General features: G+C 37.3%; 5 protein-coding genes and 1 non-coding gene across 9 annotated transcripts in view; 3 read left to right on the forward strand and 3 right to left on the reverse strand.

Annotated features, from left to right (window-relative positions):
* Positions 1 to 52: 52 nt before the first annotated feature.
* On the forward strand, positions 53 to 1,698 carry LOC132196271 (apolipoprotein D-like). Its single transcript, XM_059618808.1, has 5 exons — positions 53 to 73; positions 127 to 386; positions 945 to 1,072; positions 1,125 to 1,342; positions 1,402 to 1,698. The coding sequence occupies exons 2-5, from the start codon at positions 267 to 269 to the stop codon at positions 1,533 to 1,535; spliced, it is 600 nt and encodes a 199-aa protein (XP_059474791.1). The 5' UTR covers positions 53 to 73; positions 127 to 266; the 3' UTR covers positions 1,536 to 1,698.
* On the reverse strand, positions 1,680 to 4,344 carry LOC132196269 (prostatic acid phosphatase-like). Of its 3 annotated transcripts, none has more exons than XM_059618803.1 (9): positions 4,135 to 4,344; positions 3,347 to 3,459; positions 3,192 to 3,293; positions 2,899 to 3,132; positions 2,659 to 2,844; positions 2,476 to 2,599; positions 2,201 to 2,412; positions 1,944 to 2,145; positions 1,680 to 1,885 (listed from the first exon to the last, which is right to left on the reverse strand). In XM_059618803.1, the coding sequence occupies exons 2-9, from the start codon at positions 3,452 to 3,454 to the stop codon at positions 1,755 to 1,757; spliced, it is 1,299 nt and encodes a 432-aa protein (XP_059474786.1). In that variant the 5' UTR covers positions 3,455 to 3,459; positions 4,135 to 4,344; the 3' UTR covers positions 1,680 to 1,754. The 3 variants fall into 3 exon arrangements, with proteins under 3 accessions (XP_059474786.1, XP_059474785.1, XP_059474788.1); XM_059618802.1 differs by lacking the exon at positions 4,135 to 4,344 and adding an exon at positions 3,835 to 3,991; XM_059618805.1 differs by lacking the exon at positions 4,135 to 4,344 and having other exon boundaries at positions 3,347 to 3,528.
* Positions 4,046 to 6,862, forward strand: LOC132196268 (tRNA modification GTPase GTPBP3, mitochondrial). The gene is made up of 8 exons (XM_059618801.1): positions 4,046 to 4,565; positions 4,797 to 4,973; positions 5,027 to 5,146; positions 5,205 to 5,374; positions 5,435 to 5,651; positions 5,707 to 6,062; positions 6,117 to 6,208; positions 6,260 to 6,862. The coding sequence occupies exons 1-8, from the start codon at positions 4,499 to 4,501 to the stop codon at positions 6,495 to 6,497; spliced, it is 1,437 nt and encodes a 478-aa protein (XP_059474784.1). The 5' UTR covers positions 4,046 to 4,498; the 3' UTR covers positions 6,498 to 6,862.
* Positions 6,506 to 8,398, reverse strand: LOC132196270 (cyclin-K). Of its 2 annotated transcripts, none has more exons than XM_059618807.1 (6): positions 8,059 to 8,398; positions 7,866 to 7,997; positions 7,373 to 7,536; positions 7,145 to 7,317; positions 6,929 to 7,072; positions 6,506 to 6,879 (listed from the first exon to the last, which is right to left on the reverse strand). In XM_059618807.1, exons 1-6 carry the CDS (start codon positions 8,275 to 8,277, stop codon positions 6,563 to 6,565), a joined length of 1,149 nt encoding a protein of 382 aa, XP_059474790.1. In that variant the 5' UTR covers positions 8,278 to 8,398; the 3' UTR covers positions 6,506 to 6,562. The 2 variants fall into 2 exon arrangements, with proteins under 2 accessions (XP_059474790.1, XP_059474789.1); XM_059618806.1 differs by having other exon boundaries at positions 7,857 to 7,997.
* A 212-nt stretch (positions 8,399 to 8,610) lies between these two features.
* Positions 8,611 to 8,683, forward strand: Trnam-cau (transfer RNA methionine (anticodon CAU)). Its single transcript has one exon. It is a non-coding gene; the product is annotated as a tRNA-Met (tRNA).
* Positions 8,684 to 10,019: 1,336 nt separating this feature from the next.
* Positions 10,020 to 21,323, reverse strand: part of LOC132195885 (hemicentin-1-like) — a 40,513-nt gene continuing 29,209 nt past the window's right edge. Inside the window, exons 3-6 of the mRNA XM_059618167.1 lie at positions 13,212 to 13,422; positions 13,066 to 13,131; positions 12,275 to 12,592; positions 10,020 to 11,351 (exon numbers count right to left, since the gene is read on the reverse strand). Of these exons, the coding sequence (XP_059474150.1) occupies positions 11,239 to 11,351; positions 12,275 to 12,592; positions 13,066 to 13,131; positions 13,212 to 13,422 (708 nt within the window). The 3' untranslated portion in view covers positions 10,020 to 11,238. The remainder of the gene's footprint in view (positions 11,352 to 12,274; positions 12,593 to 13,065; positions 13,132 to 13,211; positions 13,423 to 21,323) is intronic.

Below are 21,323 nucleotides of genomic sequence, written 5' to 3' on the forward strand. Positions count from 1 at the left end.
GAATGAAGCTCTCTCCTGATTGGTCCGTTTCTGTGTTTTCATCACGATCAATTCACGAGAATTCAATCAGGGGGTAAGAAAGTTGTGTATAAATTTACGCACTATAAAATAATTAGAGTCGATTAGCAGGAAGATGATTCACTGCCACCAGCATAGTTGACGCACTCGAAGCACTCGAGGAAGGCTCCAGTAAAGGGGAGAACCGCAGCTGAACGACGCGTTTCCGTGACCAAATCTACGAAAATTCAAAAGCAGCTTGACAAAGTATGACGTCCTACTTGTTGCTCGTCCTGCTGGCCGTCTGTTCGGTCTCCGTCCAGGCGCAGCGACCAGCTTTCGGACGGTGCCCTTCCATGAATAATCTGGCATCACTCGATCTTCACAAGGTGATTGAACTTTTATCCCTTTTATCATTTGAATTTTGTATATTATGCTCTAATGTAGATAGCAAAAAATATTGTATGTCTCAATTTGTTTATGTACAATTATGCGAATAATCAACAAATATTTGATCAAAACGTAGACAGTTTTTGGTTCAGTACCAAAATTTAAATGATTTTTTTTTTGGATTACAATCGTTTCTAACTGTATTAAAGTTGTATACAGTGCATTCATAAATTCATAGAAAGTTAACTTTTAATAGCATAAGCTCGGTCTATTATGCTAAACTCTCTAGTTCCCAAAATAGCCAATTATTTCAACTGAACCGTTATATTATGTATTTTTCCTTGTAATGAATTAATTTTGGTGCCTCTTCAAAATGCAAATAATTAACCTCCGAGCTATTCTTCAAAGATCAAATTTAATTTTTATCACCATATATATTCCATTTCCTGCCAGCCCAGCATCCACTGCTACTAATAAAATACATAATGTTATCTTTATTCAATACGCAGCACAGTTTCCTCTGTCGTTTTCACAAATTGATAACCTTGTATTTGCAGCTCAAAGGTCACTGGTACGAAGTGGAACGCAGCTTCTACGTCTTCGAGCTGCACCGCAAGTGCATTGCCATCGACTTCCAACCTCAAGGGAACAGTATTAAACTCTCAACGTCCTTTTTGAACCGAATGTGAGATTTAATTCATTTTTTTCCCACTTCAATAAAATTATATATTTTTTAGCACAAACAACAAGGGTGCAGATGTTGCCATTGCCACTCCTTACGGAAAGAACTCCGCAAAACTGAGACTCATAGTGGACGGCTCAATTTCCCGGCAGACTCCGGACGCAGTCAAGAGGGCCCTCCCAGGGTCTGGCGACTACTATGTCTTGGACACCGACTATGACAACTATGCTGTCATTTATAGCTGCTCTAATATGGCTGGACTCTTACATGCTGGTACGTAAATTAATAAATAATAACATAGAGGCAAAATACTATTTTCATTTCAAATTTAGATCTGATTTGGGTGCTCTCAAGGCAGCGTGACCTTCCTCCGAATGTGAGGGTTGACATCTATGATGCTCTCATCAAAAAGGGACTCAACAGCGACGTTCTCACCCTCACCCAACAGAAAGGATGCACCAATTGAACAAAAATCTCGCAGCATTTATTATAAGTGGCATTTCATCGATCTGATTTTGTGTGCTCATTATAATTATACCATTTCTATGTACTCGGTAATAATTACCAATGTAAGCTATATTTTGTATAAATTGGAATAGAACTAACCAAATTTGTCATGACATCAAAAATATGGCAGTAATTTTTATTTCTTATGTAAACTCTGTTCAAATTTAAAACTTAGACATTAGGCATACAAATTGTGACTCAGCGGTGAATATCTGAAGTTGTTGTTCCTATTACGTTGCTGCAAGAAAGCAATGGCCAGCACAAGCAAACTTATGAGCAGTAAAACGACAATGCCAGAACCAATCACAACTGGAAAAAAATTAATTATTTAAGTAAATTCCTTAAAAATATGTAAATAGAAACTAACCCGTAATTGAGAGATTGCGCAGTAACTTTGCCTCGTCCGAAGCTAGGAATGTTTGTTCAGTCCCCAACTGACACTCGGCCATCCAGTCTTCTGGAATCATTGACGCCGTCAGTTTAACAAAATCATCAAGGGGGCAGCGGAAGGAACAGCCAGGCAGAGTCAGTTTGTACGGTTCACGTTTTGTTTCATTTTTGAATAAAATCTGGAGAAACGAGTAATTTAATTTTGAATGCGCAAGGGAAGTAACAATTATTTACAGAAACTGCGTATTTCTCAGCAGGTAATTTGTGTAGTTCAAGAATAATGGATGAAGTGTAGGCTGGGATTTGCGTGTCAAAAATTCCCAAAGTCATAAGAATGTTCGCCACCGTAGTGTCATGTGCCGAGTAGAGAAAAAGCTTTCTGTTTGGGGTCAAAGTTTTTTCCTTCTTTTGCTTCATGTGCTGAACAATTTCACCCACAAGTGGTCCTAAAAAATTATATAATTTACCGACTTTCACTATGTTCTTGGTTATAATTGAAAATATTTTACCTCCTTTTAGACGTTTCATTTCCTCAGTGTAAGCGTTTAGAGAGAAGCTGATGGCAGCCAAATCTTTCATCCTGTCTGGAAACACCTTTTTGGTCCAATTAGGTAGCTCCATGTTCTTGAGATTCTAAGGAAAATTTAAAATTGCAAACGTTTATTCATTTTTGATAATTGAAAATAAATTACCTCAATCCACATAGTATTAAAAATATACTGCAGAGTTGTCGGATCTTGGATTTTTCTGCCAGAGTGTTCGGTTAAATAGTCGTAGACATCCTGATATTGAGCATTGAGCTTTTTTACATAATCTGATTCCATCAGCTTCTTCAACTCTGATTCGTACCGTGGACAAGGGTATTTCATAGAAACCAACTAAACAAAAGATAAAAATATTTATTTTTTACAAAACTCGGAAAAATTCAATACCTTGTCAAGAGTTTCAGGAACTGTGTGAACAGGGATCGGAGACCACTTTAAATCTGCGTCCCACTGGTTGACTGGAGGGAAGAATCCTGCCAAATTGCTCTCCGCACTCATCAGAGTCCTGTCCACATCAGTGCTCCGCACAAGGACATCGTTCAGGTTGTACTTCTTTGGTAAAAGGGTGCTGTATCTCTTGCGAAAGTATTGGCCTAGACGGTAGTGCTGTTCTTTTCCAACCTTGGATAATAAAAAGTAATTTTAAGTCCATCGCTGAGAAAAAACGCAAAATTTATTACGTCTGTCAATTGGCCTAAACCCTCTGGCCAGTAAACACTGACGTTTCGGTAGGGGTCCGTGGGGTAAGGGTCAACAGGTGTCCTGTCTCCGTGGCGAAAAATCTATTGTACTTGAAATAAGCACCAAGTCGTGAAAATTATTGCCGAAGACTTACAATGTTGGTGAGAATGACGGTGGAAGGGTCGTCGACATCATAATTATTTTGGTCCTGCGCCAACGAAGCCGCACAAGTTATGGCCAAAATTATCAACAACGGTGGCATTGTGCCTGAAACAAACTTTGTGGTAAATGCCTTTGACTTTTGGAAAAGTCTTAGAGGTGAAAAAAAAAATGTATGCGAGGTAGAAAAATATAAACTTTAAAAAAACGAGGAAAATACATAAATAAATATTAAACTTAAAGGAAAGAAATAATTTAATAGTTCAGTATTTTATGGTGTAAATCAGAGTAAATTAACTGAAACTGATTATTTGAAATATGGATTATCTTTAGTGATATGATAAGAAAAATAATAGCAATCGCCAATCTGACTACTCTTAAAAGATTGCATGCATATAAGGTCTAACTTTTCAAGTAAAACAAAATGAAACATTGAAATAAAATAAAATGTGGAATGATGAAGAAAAAATAAATTGTGTTTACAAAGAATCAGCAAGTTCAAAATAAAATTTCTGCGCATAATAATGCATAAGTTCAGAGACTGCGACGGCAAAAAGTTAATTCAATGCAACGTAACATTGCAGACAGGGAAAAAATTTAAAAAAATTGTTTAGATAATTTACAATTGCGGGGGAAACAGATAAGATTGACCGATTGTATGTAGTTTTTTCTTGCAACCTCGTCAGCAATTCGGTGCGCTGGTGTGCGTTGCAAAAGCGAAAAGGGTGTGTTGGCAAAATTTAAATCAACTCAATCTGCTTCATCTGGCACATAATTTTATACCTCGAGTCGACGATGGGGATGCGCAGGAACGATTTTACCACCCTCGGGACAGAGACACCCCTAGGATGAAGAATGAGGGTGCATCAGGGTGGTGACGTTTTTCAGAAAGCGACTCCAGTCCAGACAGGACAGACGACGGACACTTTCAAAGTCCAGCAGCTTTTTAAAGATCCATCATCATGTGTTTCCTTTTGTGGGGCACAACAAAGGGCACAAAGGCGGCCAATCGCAGAAGGGAATTCGTCATTATGGGGGCGTGGCAATACAGTCACATGTAGCGCGAGAAATAAACACAGCAGGGCGCAATGCGGGCATGAAAAGTTAACAGTTTCCCTTTTTCTTTTACTCGGATTGAAGATTAAAGATGCTTTTAAGAATCGGAAATTCAGCAGCGAAAAGATTTTTCTCAACAATTTATGCACATTCATCAGGTTTGTCTGTTACATATATATTATCAATTTTCTTCTTCATAATTATAAAATTTTAAATTATCATGTTATTTTCATTATTTAAACAATTTTATTTTTACCATTTTATTATATAGCCATTAGTTTCTTTATTCCAAACATATAATTTGCATTTTTAATAAATTTATTTGAACCTTCTTTAGTTTGAAGTTTTGTAGTAATATGTTGAATTAATTTTTGTTTCTCCTTCTCTAGGACAAGGGAAAAGTGGTGTTGCTGTTATAAGAGTTTCAGGCCCAAAATCCATTGATGTATTGAAGAGGTTGACAGGTCTTAAAAAGGTACCACTGCCTAGAACAGCTATCCTAAGAAAATTTTCCAACCCGACCACAGGCTGCACAATTGACAAAGGGCTGGTGCTATTTTTTCCAGGTACCGCTTTCTTTTTTCCATTTCAAATTTTTATTTTTTACTTGTCGATATAGCTCCCAAGAGTTTTACCGGTGACGATGTTGTGGAATTTCACATCCACGGAGGAAAAGCAGTGGTCGCCGCAATGCTTTCTGCAATAGGCCAGGTTCAAAACTGCTTTCCTGCGGAACCAGGTTCTGACAATTATTTTGAATTTTATTGCTTGAAATGATAAATTTTTGTAATTTGTAGGAGATTTTACCAGGCGAGCCTTTTTGGCAGGAAAGATGGATCTGACAGAGGTCGAGGGTCTTGCAGACTTGCTCTCGGCAGAGACAGAAGCTCAAAGGCAGCAGGCCCTTTTGCAAATGGAAGGGCACTTGGGACAGTTGTACAAAAAGTGGGCCGAGCAACTGGCCAGGGTCAGTAACTTTCTTATTTTGGTTGTACATTTTAATAAAAAGAGAAATAATTTAATACAGTGCATGGCTCACGTCGAGGCGTTTATCGATTTTTCCGAAGACGATAACATAGAGGACGGAGTTTTGGAAGCTGTTGATAAGCAAGTAAAAAACCTTATGAAAGAAATTCAGGGCCATCTATCTGACGGACGAAGGGGAGAAATTTTACGATCAGGAGTGTCCGTCTCAATTGTTGGAGAGCCCAATGTAGGAAAAAGCAGCATCCTCAACACCTTGGGTAGATAATAAAAATGTTCAAAAATCTCTAGTACAAAAAAAGTATTTGATTTCAGCACAAAGACCAGCAGCGATTGTAACGTCTCAAGCTGGAACAACCAGAGACGTCGTCCAAGTCTCTCTTGACTTGGGAGGTTATCCAGTGCAACTCTCGGACACGGCTGGGTTGAGAGAGGCAAATGACGAGGTGGAAAAAGAGGGAATTCGGAGAGCGCGCGTCTCTGCAGAAAAAGCAGATCTTGTTCTTTTGGTTGCTTCAGCACCAGAGATTTATCGAGACTCGTTGCAAAATATGGGTTTTGACGATTCGATAAAAAAATACCTAAGGAAATGTGACTTGGAAATCAACCCTAAGAACTGCATTATTATCCTTAACAAGAACGACCTGCTTGAAAATGATCCCTCTGATTTCGTGTGTCTTTCAAATTTATATCAAAATATCAAATTATGAATATTTTTCTTGCAGACAACCGACTTAAACGTTGTCCACACATCTTGTGAGAGCAGAGAAGGAATGAATCAACTTTTAAAAGTACTTCAAGAAAAACTGAGCCTACTGTATGATTTTAAAATTTCGCCACATTTCCTTTAATATTGATTAAATTTTAGGTGTGGAGAGCCATCGAAGGAATGCCCAACAATTACCCAAGCTCGGCATAGAGCTCATATAGAAAACTGCTCAAATTATCTTCAAAAGTTCTTGCTTTGTATGGAAGAAAATCACGATTTGGTGATTGCGGCAGAGCAATTGCGCCAAGCTCTACGGAATTTGGGCCTGCTCACGGGAAAAGTTTCCACGGAACAGCTTTTGGATCTAGTCTTTTCAGAGTTTTGCATAGGAAAATAATTAAACACTTTTTTAAAAGATAAGATCAAACTTTACTTATGATCTGCACGCAAAAATTACAAAGTTCACTTTTCATAATACGGGGGTCTAAAATAAGGTGCCTGTCCTGGCAGCGTAGGGGGCTGGTGCGGCATAACATAATTCGAGAAGTGGAATGGCGGTAGTTGCGGATGTGCCTGCGTAGAACCTGGGCCCATTAGTGGCGGCGGATAAGAATGGTGATTTGGAGGCGGGTGTTGATACATGTTAGGCGGAGGAACGTTTGTTGGGGGCGGACCAACCGGCGGTAAAATGTGTGGGGGCGGCAACAGCATATCCGGAGGCAACTTAACATCATCGGATTTTAAGTCAATTTTTTCATCTTTGAGCACTTTCGAAGAACCTAGAATTTTATTATAATTTAAAAATAAATTTGTCATTAAAACATTTACCTGGAGAATCGGGGTTACTGGAAACGGCTCGTTTAAGAGACGGAGGAGGAATAGGCTTTATTGTCGATGCTCCCATGGGTGGCGAAACGGCAGGTGGGGCCACTTTTGGCTTCGAGTACAAGTCCAAGACTTGGTGACAAATATCTTAATAATTTACAATATTAGTTAATTTCTCCTGCAAATAAAATGGTACTAAGAATTATGGAATTTATTCACCTTCTAATAAATCCATAGTGATGTCTTCAACAAAAAGGTCCCACCAACGGAGATGGTGATGTTTTCGACCGTGCCACGTTTCCACCTCGAACTTGCTCAACTTGCTGGCCAAGTACATCAAGGCCACTGCTAAGATTTCCGGCTCCCACTGCAGACTCAGGGTTGTGCACAGACTAAGATTTAAAGGGAAATATGAAATTAAATCTCTTTTCAGACTTTTTATTGTACCTGTCGTTGACAAAAGTCCAAGCCATCTGCACCATTTTCTGCAGCTTCACCTTGTCACCTTGCAAGGCCTTGGCATACTTTAGGAGGTATTGGTACGGGTGTTCCACTTGCAGGTCAAACTTTATCGTCTGAAGAAGTATTCTCTCGAGAGTCATCACTTCCTCCTATAAAACAGATTTAAATTATTCTTTAATAATATTAAAATATTTTAGAAGTTGTTATTTTTGATGAAGAGGAACTATAATAATGACACCAGCATGAAATTGAGAAAACTACTGAAAAACAAATATTTTTTAATTATTTTTAAGCATGCATCCCTAAGTGAAGCAATAATAATAAAATTAGCGAGCTAGAAGTTTGTACAGCTTCAATTCACTATTTTACCTCTAATGAAGATAATAACAATAAAATTATAACTACAACATGCTCCAACAGCAGCCGACGTCCAACTTAAGATGCAAGAGTGACCGAAATGCGCGCTTACAGTGTGTACCTTGGGGTCCTCTCCAAACTGCAGAAACTTTTGCTCCGTCAAAAGACCGCGTGCCGTTCGTATTATGTCTTTGCACTTTTTCGGAGTCTCCTCGACCTTGCCAGCGAGGAAAAGACAGCAACAGGCGGTCACCTTAAAAATGAAAATTTATTAGCACTTTTGCGAGTTTCATACAGGAAGATTGGTTTATTACGTAGCGAGGGAATGCCCGAAAAGAGTGGAACATGTAGAACCGGTGGAAGTAGACGACGCCCGTGGCCATCGTGTTGTAGCCCAAGTCCATTTTGGTGCCGGTGTCGATGATGAAGCGAGCACCTTCCTTGCGGTAGCGGCATTCAGTCTCATAGTCGATTCCGTCCTGAATTGAAGGAGTATTTCGTAGCTCTTTTTTGTCATAGTACCAGTAAGGCATTGTCAATTAACAAAATACCACCGTAGGGGCACGAATTTTAAAACCTTTGAAACACTTTGTTTGGCTTTGTTTATGTCTTCAAGTGGAAGCGGCGGCCATGTTGGAAAGTTGCTCGGGTGGTTGACAGGTGGCGCCTCCTCTGCAGGATATTCAGTGGATAATTTTCAAGGTAATGAAACATGAAACGCACTCTTCAGCAAAACAATCAAATTTAAAGCATTAGAAGAAATTTCAATGATCTTTAACAGCGCTAACGTCCAATAAATTAACAAATTACCTCTTAGTCAAAAATTATTTGATTTATAAATTGTAAATTTAGACCTCATTGCGCAAGCCTCGATAGCGCAGTAGGCAGCGCGTAAGTCTCATAATCTTAAGGTCGTGAGTTCGATCCTCACTCGGGGCATTTTTTAAATCATACAATCTGCATAGAAATCAAATTTAGTGTCCACGGTTTCTAAATTTAAGCATTTTTTTTATTCCAAGACTGCAAAATTTTTAGTATAAACCATTTTTTATGCTTTCAAATTAACATGCAGAGCTGAAATACACGGTGTGGCTTAAAACTTAAAAGACATAAATATACTAAAACACCAAGCGCGGTATGAAAGTTTTTTAACGAAATTTATCCTCTCCATGGTGTAAATTGTGCAATGTTTTTTTTTATTCACAAAGCCTGCGCAAATTGCGCTCTCGCAAAATTGTGCTGGAAACTTTTAATGATGAGGCGCGGTGAGATCTGGCGAAATTATTTTCTGCCGCCTCTCCAAGCGCAGGTTATTTTTAAAGGTCTCTTGCTGTGAACTACGGTCATTTTGAACATAAAAACCTTGTTTATTGAGAGGGAACTAGCAGGCCCTCGGCAAAAGTGATTTTGCAAGAAAAAATTTGGACAAAAAAATCACTTTTTTGTTTTTAAACTTTGGATGGAGGGTTGTGGAAAGTGTGCTTCGGCGGAATGCTTTTAGTGTGACTTTTTTTTATATAATCGAGTTCATTGATTAGATTTTTCCAGCACTCAAAGTTTTTGCAAAATTCAAACGCCTGGAATTTGGCGGAGTATGCAACCTGCGTGACGCGCTTGTGATGCGTGAAGTGTGTGTGAACATTTTGCCACTCAACGACAAAAGAGAGACGTTCGATGCTCTTTTTTCCCAAATTATTCTGATTCAGGGTGTCCCGAGAAAAGAAAGTTTGCGCTGTTTTCAATAACAAATCCGCTCATCAGGCGGGTGCGAATTGAGATTCGAATGCAAATGCAGATCAAAAGTTGGTCGGATTTCCTTGCGCTCAGCCGAGTGCAAAAAGTTTTATTTGATTAAATCGTCTTACGAATGGAAAGGCAATTGCAAAAGTTTCAACTTTCGGCTAATCCGAACCGCGAGTAGAGAAAGGAGGAATAAATTTTTCCTTGCCTGACAGCCGGTATCATTTTTCTTCTTTTGAGCGGGAGATAATTTCACGCCTGCGAACACTCCGCGTTCGCCACCTTTGCTTCTCAACCTCTAATTCGGCCGCAACACATTTCAAATTCTGGCCACTTCCTTCCCAAGCCCTTTCTCTCTGAGCTGATTAAACTAACGAACTTTGGAGCAAAAAGTTAAAATTAGAAACGCGCACCACGATGAAATTGGATTATATTTGATGGCCATTTCCAGATTTAACACTATATCTTTTCTTCTACCATGAGGGGGAGATTGGGAATATAAGAGGTGAAAGAAATAATAGAAATTCTGGGCTACTGATGTTTCCAAATGGATATGAAATTTTTTATTGTATGAAATACAAATTTATAGAATAACTAAAAAGCACAATTTTCAATCAAATTGAAAATGAGTATTATTTGAACATAAAAAATACAAGATTTTGACCAGGAAACTCACCGCACAATTTAATTTTCTGAATTTCTCGATTTTATTTTTACAGATAATTCACAAAATATGATAATTAATGTTTCTAGACAATGAACTACATGAAAAAGAAAAAATAATTGAGAAGGCAAAATAAATATCAAGCAATGTACAGTATAAACTTTTACATGTTTTTTTCTAAATTCTAAAATGTATGGTATAAATTTACTTAAAAATCGCACAACATCATAACTTGTTGGTTTAATGCCAGTTTTAAATGATGCACAGAGTAAGTATTGGAATCGTGAATATTTGAACATTAACAATAATTAAGAGGCTCTTTATGTTTTTATTTTTAAAAGAGTAGAATTAAGTGCAGGTAGTTATGTTATTTGCAACGCATATTTTAGGTTTTTTACTAGTTTTTATTGGCGTGTATTAAAATTTTCTTGTTCTGAATAATTTAAATTAATCTTGAAAGCATGTTTATTTGTTGTCTTTTTTATAAGAAAAAAATTAGCAATATTGGATGCTATAAATTCCATGTTTTTTTTTTATATTGATAATACATTGCAACAATTGCAAATAGAAATAATGCAATTTTTATCCCTTTGCTTAAAGATGCACCAATGTGACATTGTGTGTTGCTAACCCAATAAAAACGATTTTACCAACCAAAATTACTATACCGGCCGTTTAAGCACAATTAATTTACAAAATAAAATACCATCCAGGCAAGAAGCACAAAGCTGGTAAAATAATGCAAATAAAGAATATATTGATAGACCTATAGAAGAGAATTGAAATTGAGTTGTAGGCTGGCAAGTGAGGAGTGCATACTTTAATTTTCTATTCAAACCTTCAAATACACGTTCATTTATCAAATGGTTCGCAAAAGTACACATTTCCATTATCAATGGAACATTCACGCATTGATCATAATTACAACACCAAAATTAACATCTCTCTTCGCAAACTCTGATAATTAAGAGTCATTCTCGCAGCTGCCGGCACACACAAAACAGGATGGAATCGCGACAAGTCAATCAAAACGCGCCGCGCGTTAATCACTGTCAATTGACACCAATGAAAGGGCCACACCGCGGCCAGGTCACGCCCGACAAAAGAGCAAGAGGGCACCGGTGCTGACCAACACAAACCACACAGGTCCCTGGGAGCAGGCGTCGTTTCCCATGTCACGCTGCATCGCCTCGGTGTGCTCACCTGAGTAAAAGAAAATCTCGTATTAATTTTCTTAAAAATCGATTCCATAAAAAAATTATTTTAATGGTCTTCAGATTATTTTTATTAAAATGTTCATTTTAAAATAAATCATGGATGTAAAATAGCGGATTTAATTCTCAAAATAACTATAATTCTAACATTTTTTTTAATTTACTAATTTTTTGATAGATTATAATTTAGCTATTCTAAATTTTTTATAAAAAGAGAAAAGTGAAAGTTTAAAAATAGCTGTGACGTCTGTAAGTAAATTTTATTCTTTTCCAGTTCTTTTCCCTCTCACATTTCCAAGGAGTTGAAACGTTACATTTGAAACGAAAGTGGAGCACATATCATAACAAACATTGAACGAGAAATTCAATATCCCATCAGATTTTTTCCCATTTGAAACGAAAGAAGTGAATGCGTAATACGCACTCGAGTGACTCTGTTTACGGAGCAGCAAAATTGATACTGCCGCGAGCTGCCACCAAGGCCGCTTCTTCTTTAGGGTTTAATTTGTTGTGACATGCACGGGGCGGGATGTGTGGAAATTGGAAACCACTCGGTCGGACGGGAGCACAGAGAAATTAATTTTCTCGACAGGCGGTTGCACTTTCAATCAATAATATGTATCATCTTTCTTCTGACAGTAAGAAAAGAGATACAAATTCAAAGCAAGATACAGAAAATTTATTCAATTTCTTTTATCAATTGGATCGTTAGATTTGATACACACTTACGAATCGAAAGCGCAATAAAAATTTATAATTGAAAACGAAGGTAGAATCATAGAATGTTTATATCATAATTATTTAAATTGAAAATAATGCCATTTAATAATTTACTAAACAAATTAATGATAGATAGATAGTAAAATCAATGAAAAAAAAAATTAAAAATTGTAGGAAGAAAGAATTGTGTACCTTCAACAACTATGAGTGCCACACTAGCTGCATTGGCCTCTGGCGCTGTGGCCGCGGCGACACAAGTGTAGTTTCCTGAGTCGATTTGCTGCACCTGCGCCAGGGTGATTCTGCTCGTGGCGCCGCCGTCACTGCGTTCTGTGTCCACACTGATGGGGCGGAAGCCCTGGCGGTGCGAGACCGGCAGGTCGCCGTGGTACCAGGCCACGTTCACACTGCCCTTGGTCCACTTGGCCACGCAGGTGAACGTCACCGTTGTCCCTGTCTGCACAAACTGTTCGTTGGGACCTGAGATTTGAACCTCCGGAGACCCTGAAACTGTAATAAAGATTTAATTATAAGAAAAAGAATTGTATGTTGCATCAAAATTTTTTTAGATTAATATTTGAATTTGTTCAAAATTAATTTTTAAATTTTTTATTACAAAACTTTCACAAAAATACAGAAACTTCTATCTGGAAAATAATTTATTAAGCTTATTACTTATAAAGAAAATTTTTTAAATTTATTTCTGAAGTTAACAACAAAATTAATGAGATTCAATACAAAAATTTGTGGAATTTGTGGCTGTTAAAGTTGACAAATATTAAATCCCGATTAATTTAATTTGTGATCCTTTGATTACAAGTTAATTTGCTTGTTAAAGAAATTTAGTTTCATAATTTATCATCATTGTCTCTTTGAATAAATTAATGCTGAGGAATTTCCAACAAGCCCTTCTAATTTGTAAGTTAATTAGAATGCGCGAAAGGGACGCAGATTTAGTGAAATGCGAAATAGAGTGAACTGACCGTCCTTTCTGGGCGTCACTTTGCTGTCAGCCGTGACGTAGGGCGAGTCTTTCATGTCGGCATCATCTGAAAAGGGGCACACTTGCTTAGTTCCGAGAATCTATTTGCTGCAATCGCGCTTAATGTTTTGTTTTGCCGGCACTCACTTCTGACGTCGAGCAGGACGGCTCGCATCATTTTGGGCTCGGTGTTGACCTGACACTCGTAGCGACCCTTGTCTGATGGCCTCGCGGACACGATTCTCAGGGTCCAGAGGTCCGAGTTGGGCGGATGAACCACCTCGACCCTCGCGTCCGACGTGTACGTGTGCGGCCCCGAGGTCAGGATGTGAAGGTCGCGCTGCCTAATCCACGAGATCTGGAAATAGGAATAAGAGGGCTGAAATGAGCGCGAGTGATGACAGAGGATAATTAGTTTTTTAATTGGGAGAGCTAGAATAGGCTGCGCGTTGTTCGGAAATGAGATAAAGGAAATATTCTTTCAAAACCTATTTTCTGTGTGGTCTATTGTGTTGATTTTCATGGAAATTTCTATAAATGTTGGAGTTAAGTTGGAGCTAACAACCAGATATTTAGTTAATCTTAAATATTAAAAAAAATGCCTGCTCTAAAAAACATAATGACCTAATGAGAAGGATTTATAATTAAAATAAATGCAATAAATTAATTTCCTTCTTTTAATTGTTCTAATTTTTACACCTCCAGCTGCAAGCAGATCAAATTTGTATCTCAATTTGTGTCTGAGTCTCCATTTGACCCTCGTCGAAAGGGAGCCCGCACAAGTTGTCAGTTTGGAAAATGATTTTTGACGTGCCCGGCCAAAGCATCAGCACGCCGTGCCGCCGGTAAATACATTTTCCCAAAAGGAGCGAGTTTTTCGTGAGGCTGGGCCGGTATCCATTTCAGCCTTTATGTCATATCTCAATAAAGAAAGGGAGTTGCCGCCTGGCTCGTGCGCGCTTCCAAATGGATTTTCCGATAATAGTGTGTCGGCGGCTGCTGCGATGAAGAAGCAAAAATCGCCCGCTCGCTTTTCCTCGGAATTAAATTTGCGTCTGACTGCGCGCGAGTGAGACAAGGCAAAGTCGAGGCTAAATATCAAATGCCCCACGAAATTAATTTTGTCGTCGACACGCGTGTTCATTTCATTTCGTCAGCCGGCAGCTTTTCCTTCTCCTTTGAGGATGCTTTTCTTATCCAGCGAATCGTCTTGGCTGCTTTTTGGGCTTGAGACGTTTTTGCGCTCTCTCGTCTCGCAGCCTGAATCGTAGTTAATATTAAATAAGTCAACGTCTCGTGCTTTTCATCATCTTGTGTGTAATACGCGCGCCACGATAAAAGATTAAAAAGCAGCCTTGTGTTCCATGTTGACAATACCACAAGTACGAGTTTGCGGTTCGAATGCCTGTGACGCAAATTAATATCAATCGTGTCAACATATCAAACTCAATTTTATAATTTTAATTTTTATCATCGTTTGTACTCTTCACAAATATCTCAATCAATTTCCAAAAGCTTGGTCAAGCTCTATAAACTACAACTACTAAATCACTCTTCGCCCCTCTGGTTTAAAAAAATGTCCAAATAAACTTTGGTTTAATTTAATTTTGTACTTCTTAATTAAATAAAAACGCATGATAAGAGATAAGATTAAGAGGAACACATGCAAAATCAAGGTTAGTTTAGATTATAGACTATGTGAATTAAATTGATTCCCTAATGTTTTAAATCAATAAAGCTTCTTTTTACTGATAAAAATTATAACATTAATTATTTTTAAACCTTGAAGTTGATTCGATGCAACCAAACATTTTGGAAATCAAGTGCGGCGCCGAGTTTGAGGATTGAGGATGAAGACATCTGAAGAAAAAGTGCTACAGGTGCTCAGTCTAGCTTCAAAGGAATAGCAGCACCTTTGATCCTACGCAGTGTTATTATTTCGCATTCAGACTAAAATCCTTTCCGGGAAGATCGTTTCAGACGGAATTTCTTAGAAATTCACTTATTTCCCTCCGGGTCCGCGACTGTTATGAAATCTGAGTGAGAATAATGACGACCCCACTTGCGAGTGCAAATCGCCCTGGTAGTGTTTTGTACATTTTCTACCTTTTTATGAAAAGAAAAATTGCTCAGCATTCAGGTGCACGCAACTGGATGTGACTATTTAATATGCAAAGTGAGGGCTTGAGTGAGGAGGAACACACAAACGGACAAGGTAAACACTCTCTTTTTGTGCTATTTCAAGAGCAAGCAGACGCACGTAGGGAGCTGTTTTCATGTTCGAGGCTCATTTTCACAGGGTGGTGCAGCAAAAAGTTGAATGTTAACACGCGCTTGTGTTCCGTCTGGAAATGAGTTTACGCCAAATGGTAGACTCTCTTTACATTATGTTTAACATGAAAAGGAATCTCTGCAAGTTTTACACTAGGTGGCAATAAAACCTATCGCAAGAATTGTACAAGATTCGCAGAAAAGAAAGCTACGAAAATCGAAGCTCATCCCTCTCTTTTGAAGAGATTTATTTTATAAAAAAAAAACATCCCACGCAGGCATATTATGATAGTGACCAAAAGAAGCGAGGCTCTCTGAAGAGTGTTTGCCAACTTTACGATTCATAAATAAATTTTCATAAAGTGCGTTTACGAGGAAAGCGGTAATAAAACAAAACACACACAAAGCCAGGCCAACACACGCGCTTTTGTTGGCCGAGCGAGGGATAGATTATTTTTATGATGATTCGACGGCGGTGGAGAAGAGGTCGCATTATTATTATTATTATCGTCATCACTTTTTGCCTGTAGGAAAATTGCTTAATTTACAGCCGGGCGGGGGGTGTGCGTTTAATTGAGGTGCACGGCCTTTAACCGCCAATTATCTTGTCAAAACCAATAACGACCGACTCGTGTGTATCGATTGGAGAAAGAAATTGGAAAAAAATCTGAGCGCGTTTTATTGTCTTCACCTGCGGCGTCTGGGCGAAGCAAATCAACTTTGTGAGCGCACCTGGAGATTTAATTATACATGCAAACCGATATATTTCTTGGGTACAAAAAGACGATTCGTTTCGCGTGGGTGATTTCCAATAAAGTCTCCGTGACATTTCACAAATTGTATGAGTTATAGGAATGAATTCTTCAGGGAATAACAATTCATTATTTTGAATTGCCAAGAGAGAAGTTGAATTCTTTTGGTTTTCTTTGTTTGAGGAAAAGTTGGAATAAGACCCTTTTCAATTTTACCGAGAATTTTGAATGTGAAGAGAAAATAATGAGCAATGAAGTACGGCTTTCCAAATAATTTCACTTACTGGTTATTACTTTTCAACAGCAAGGATGGTTATTTTAGGGAGGAATTTTTCCCAAATTCAATTTTAAGTCTCATTTCTTATTTGTAAGCAAAGAAATAAGAAATTTTCGAAATTTTCTTCAACCAATTTATTTATTTATTGTAACATTAAAATTGCCATATAAATTTTCCACCAGACCGTGACCCAGAAAGCATCGGATCGTGCACCAGAAAATGAGAAAATGCCGCTGGTTCTCCCAGCTCTTCACAATTATAGTCTCTCTCGTTTTCCTCGGAAGGAGTTATGAGAATGAATGAGAAAGAAGCTAATATATCACAACAAGGAAAGAGAGCCTTTCAATGCAATACATTCAACTCCGCAGTCACAAATAAAATGAAATAGGAGAGAATATCCACTTCTTGCTGCAGGCAATCCACAGCACATGTAGTTTCTGATATTTTAATTAAACTCAGAGACAGATAAATCTCCCGCAAACTAATCACCGACAACTTTGAGAGAAAGAAGGAAAAGGAACGGGCTAATAAATTGGTGTCTGTTCGATTTTCTGCAGTGAGAATAAGCACTACTGTGTAGTCCAGCGTCACAATAATTGCACTCTATTGTCGCGACAAGACTGCTGAGGGCTATTCAGAAATCAAAAAATGAAAAATTATGGAAATAACTTGTAGACAAATAAATTTAAAATGGCTTATCCTTGATCGAAATTTTATTATAATGCTAAAAATAATTCCCAACGCTACTTAAACAAACTATAACAATAATAGCTTGATAAATAATAATGAAAAAGAACAAAATAAATATTGCTTTGCTTTGGTTCAAAATAAATGAAACATATTAATATCTATAATATTATATTAAGAGGCCAAATAATAAAATTTTAACAGAACTTTTTCTTTAGTGGGCATGAAGAAACAATTCTGTAAATTGAAGCACCCTATATTGTTGGAGAAGGATGCATTTTATTTGCCTCAAGCGAGCGCATTCTCACCAGAGAGCACCAAGATAAAGTGGCAACATGAAATCTCCCCTGCTGTCTGTTGTGCAGCTTGTTGTATGGCACGACTTAAAAGGTCTAAATTCCTCGAAAGACAATTTTTATTCCTCGGCCGTAAATTGAGATACATGGGTGAACAACTGGTACGCGACTCTGCTAGTTTTATCTTCGCTGCAAACAAAGATATTTTTTACCCTTTGACTTGGTTGCTCAACCCGAAAGAGTAAAAATAACCCCAAAATACAATTTGCGAATATTCGCAAGCCCGGGATCAAATTTTCAGCTCGAGCATATGGATGAATGTCTTTGTGTGTATTAATGATGCTCGCCTGATTAATTATAAGAGGATTATGCATGTCATTTGGCCGGATTCGTCGTTTTGCTTCTTCCACCCGACGGAACACTCCCTGTTTTATTGTTCCTGCTCAAACTCTGAAACCGCCTAAGGGAAATTATCCCGCTGTCAAGTCGGGTCCCGTTGGCGTTTTTGTGCAAAATTTGTGCACGCACCTCGTCTGCAAAACGGCTTAAATATGTAGTGACATACACAAGAGTCAATTAAATTATTTCTCAAATAAATCAGAGTCCCTTGACTTTGATCCTATACTTATTGTGTAAGTTATGCTTAAATAACAAATTGTTTCTTCTAATTAAAGTAATTTTTTTACTTTATAAAAAAAAATATGCTTAAAATACACGATACCACCCTAAAGGATTATAATTTTTGCCTGCAAATACATTGGCAAATATAATTTATTATATTTCGTTTTATTTAATATTAAATTATTTTTAAATATAAGAATGGCAGTAATTATTAATTACATATTATAAAATGTGATTTATTTTTCTTGATAAATTATGAAATAATATGACTGAAACATTATTACAGATTAAAAAAATATAATGTATCTTGTTTGTCTAAGATCAATCTAAACGGCTAAATATTGTATTATAGAAATGGCTTATCTCTTTTGAAGCTTGAATTTTCTGCTTTCAGATGATAAATTATTTTACTATATACAATTAGAGAATTAACTTCAGTAAATGATGATGCTTTTGAGACATTTACATTGCAAATCGCATCAACTCGAGAAGCATCTGTTATCACACTGGCTCAGCCTGGCGCGTGATTATGCATTATTGCCGCGGTGATATACGTGTTACAGGCGGTTTAAACTCATTTGCACTCAGCGTACGTATGCTCATGCCCACGATTATGAAGTTGTGGCGAACGGACAACTTGCTGACATGAGTTTGTGCTGACAAGAAAACTAATAAATATTCTTGGATGACGTCCGCCGTTTTTATGGCTCCCAGGCTTTCTCTCTCTCCCGTTTTTTTTTCTCCTCGTCCCAATTTTTTTCCAGTCAAAATATATTTATGAAAAAAAGAGATTTATAGGCACTAATTTAACAAATCGGCCATCAAAAACAATGTTTGGAATTTTCTGCCGAGTTGATAAATGCTGCGAGTTTATTTTGATTCGCAGGCGTCGCTTCCAATTTTGCGCGACGATAATTGCCTGTTTTTATTGTAGGCCCCTTTTTACGAGCGGCGACCAGTGAAAAGTGTGTGAGCGTCACAACGGCCGCTATTTTTAATTTGTGTCGCCCGCCGAGGTGCGAACATTCTTTTCTGTTTGGCCCGCGCCGCCCGCCCCAGCCCGCGGCCTCTTTCCCCAGAATAATGGCTCCAAGGACCAGAAACGACGTCGCAGAGGACGAGCGGAGAAAAATGACAAAGATTATACAACAGCGACAGACCAGTTTGAAAAGCAGACAGATTATTTATAGGGTGTTTATTGGGGCAAACTGAGTCCCAAGTCGTGGTAGAGGGGACCATGTTTAACACTTTCAAGTTGATAATGGTGCACACTTAAAAGTTAAAGCCGATGGAACTTTAAAAAAAATGCATTCATGTTAATGCAGTGTTGTAAATGAGAAGTATGAGAAAATAAAATATGTGTGACGTAGAAATAACATTAATATGTTCCGAATAATATAATATGCAATAAATATTATAACATCCCATGAAAATAACATTTGAAAAATTTAATCTGATTCACATTATATTTCTTGCAAATGGTTTAATGAAATTTTTGGACATAACATTCAAGCGTTGATTCCAGCAACAGCAACGATCAAAATGATTTTTTTTTCATGAGCGGTAGAGGCTTTGATTTATTATTATTTTAAATAATATATAATAAAAAATGGTCAAATATCTTCATAAAATTTGGAACTTCAAAAGAAAATAACAATTATTTATAAAAATGTTTTTATTACATTGAATTAAAATTTTAAATTCTAATTGCAGTTTAATTATGGAACATGTAAATAAAATGGAAAAAATTTTTTTTAACCATAGAATTATTGATTTAAAATTGCCATTCCGATTTTGCACAGACTTTAAGCTCACAAAAATAAGTTATGAATATGAGAAATATAAAATGTGTTTCCAGAATCCAGAGAAACAAACATCACTTTGTGAAAGCATGGCAGTAAATATTCAAATCGGGTATCAAGTGCAGAATGCAAATTTTTCACCCTGGCCCCCATTGTTGTTGTCCTTTAAGGGAAACAGAGCGTCGCTCGGATGACGAATGGCGAGAGAGGCGCGTGCAATAAATATCACTCTCCAGAGAGAGCGTCGAATAAATAACGTTGCCAAATCCGGAAAGGTGAATTTGCGCGCCGTTTGAATAAATAATGACGCTTGGAATTGAAAGTGTTGCGGAAAATATAGTTGCATTCGTATAAAAGCCTATGTCGGACTAAAGTATTTTGGGGGACAGAGCGACAGTTGGTTCACATGTGTTTTCACGCCGGCTTCGCATTTATAAATGATGTTCCCTTTGAAAGACATGCACAAACAGACCGCGCACGGTTTAACAGTCGAAAATGGTGCTCGGCCGGGATTAATCGGATTATTCCGTGTCCTTCCGACAGAAATGAATGAGAATTTATTCCGCTTTTTGATCTTCGCTTTCGCCACCGAAAAAGCAGGGTGCGCTTTGAAACAAAAGAAGCACTCTTGCGACAAAAGCCGAATTCCTGCGGCGCAAGTTGTATGCGGCGTGACGTCAATTAAACGGAATTCTATATCGTCCGCTCCACCGCCAAAATCGACGCAAAATTGTTGCTCTCTGTGAAATATCCGATTTCCTGCTTCGGTTACAAAAGTGATGTTTTCGAACCCAGTGCTTTTATCGCAAAAAGAATTTTATAGAGACAAGCTTTTAACTTTTAGGCGTTTCATTTTTCAACTAAAAAATGCCAATTTTTATTACACATCGAATATTCCAGGAACAAAATTTTTAAGTGTGATCCTATTTCCAGTAGCCAATTTGGCACCTAATTTTGTATGATTTTATTTCAAACTCATTTGTACTGTACAACTTCGTTTCAACTTAAAACTCGCAAAATTTCATTTTATGTTTACTGCAACAAAATATACAAAGTCCTTGATACTTTAGCTTTTGTTTTTCAAGCACAAATTAAATTTATTAATTATTTAAATTAATAATAAAGCTGGTGATGTAAATATTAAAGGTGGAAAGTTACAAAGGAGATTATAAAATTTCAAAATCAATAAAAAGTCACTTAAATAATATATGACCCAATTAATTTTTGTTTTTGAGGATTGGAAAGAAAGAGATGGTTTTATAAATGGAAAAATTAATTGCTTTTGTCTTGCAAGAGCTTATATTTAAAAATTTTAAATGCAAGAGTCAAATAGGTTCAAAAAATGTGATACTTTTTATAAAAATATTGCAAAATAAGCAGGGGGCCTTTGGCAATAAATGCTAAAACACATTATAAATAATAAAAATATAAGAATTTTCGCAAAACAATCTCACTCATAGCTATTCACCCTGAAAATTTCAATTCAGTAAACCTACAAATTTTAAGATCAAACACAGAAAATTTCACCCTCTACAATTCTCATCTTGGAGTGA

The sequence above is a fragment of the Neocloeon triangulifer genome, unplaced genomic scaffold, assembly GCF_031216515.1.
Source record: "Neocloeon triangulifer isolate White Clay Creek 2 clone unplaced genomic scaffold, ASM3121651v1 ptg000011l, whole genome shotgun sequence".
In the NCBI taxonomy this organism is placed as follows: domain Eukaryota; kingdom Metazoa; phylum Arthropoda; class Insecta; order Ephemeroptera; family Baetidae; genus Neocloeon; species Neocloeon triangulifer.

What these genes read in the sequence shown, in the direction of transcription:
- LOC132196271 (XM_059618808.1), top strand. Translation starts at nt 267, where the DNA reads ATGACGTCCTACTTGTTGCTCGTCCTGCTGGCCGTCTGTTCGGTCTCC. An exon ending in CATCACTCGATCTTCACAAG is followed by an intron (nt 387 to 944) that starts GTGATTGAACTT and finishes TTGTATTTGCAG; the next exon opens with CTCAAAGGTCACTGGTACGA. An exon ending in GGCTGGACTCTTACATGCTG is followed by an intron (nt 1,343 to 1,401) that starts GTACGTAAATTA and finishes TTTCAAATTTAG; the next exon opens with ATCTGATTTGGGTGCTCTCA.
- LOC132196269 (XM_059618802.1), bottom strand. Translation starts at nt 3,871, where the DNA reads ATGCGCAGAAATTTTATTTTGAACTTGCTGATTCTTT. An exon ending in TTTGAACTTGCTGATTCTTT is followed by an intron (nt 3,460 to 3,834) that starts GTAAACACAATT and finishes AGTTTGTTTCAG; the next exon opens with GCACAATGCCACCGTTGTTG. An exon ending in GTTTAGGCCAATTGACAGAC is followed by an intron (nt 3,133 to 3,191) that starts GTAATAAATTTT and finishes TTATTATCCAAG; the next exon opens with GTTGGAAAAGAACAGCACTA.
- LOC132196268 (XM_059618801.1), top strand. Translation starts at nt 4,499, where the DNA reads ATGCTTTTAAGAATCGGAAATTCAGCAGCGAAAAGATTTTTCTCAACA. An exon ending in AATTTATGCACATTCATCAG is followed by an intron (nt 4,566 to 4,796) that starts GTTTGTCTGTTA and finishes CTCCTTCTCTAG; the next exon opens with GACAAGGGAAAAGTGGTGTT. An exon ending in GCTGGTGCTATTTTTTCCAG is followed by an intron (nt 4,974 to 5,026) that starts GTACCGCTTTCT and finishes TTGTCGATATAG; the next exon opens with CTCCCAAGAGTTTTACCGGT.
- LOC132196270 (XM_059618806.1), bottom strand. Translation starts at nt 8,277, where the DNA reads ATGCCTTACTGGTACTATGACAAAAAAGAGCTACGAAATACTCCTTCA. An exon ending in AGGACCCCAAGGTACACACT is followed by an intron (nt 7,537 to 7,856) that starts GTAAGCGCGCAT and finishes TCTGTTTTATAG; the next exon opens with GAGGAAGTGATGACTCTCGA. An exon ending in TGGACTTTTGTCAACGACAG is followed by an intron (nt 7,318 to 7,372) that starts GTACAATAAAAA and finishes TTTAAATCTTAG; the next exon opens with TCTGTGCACAACCCTGAGTC.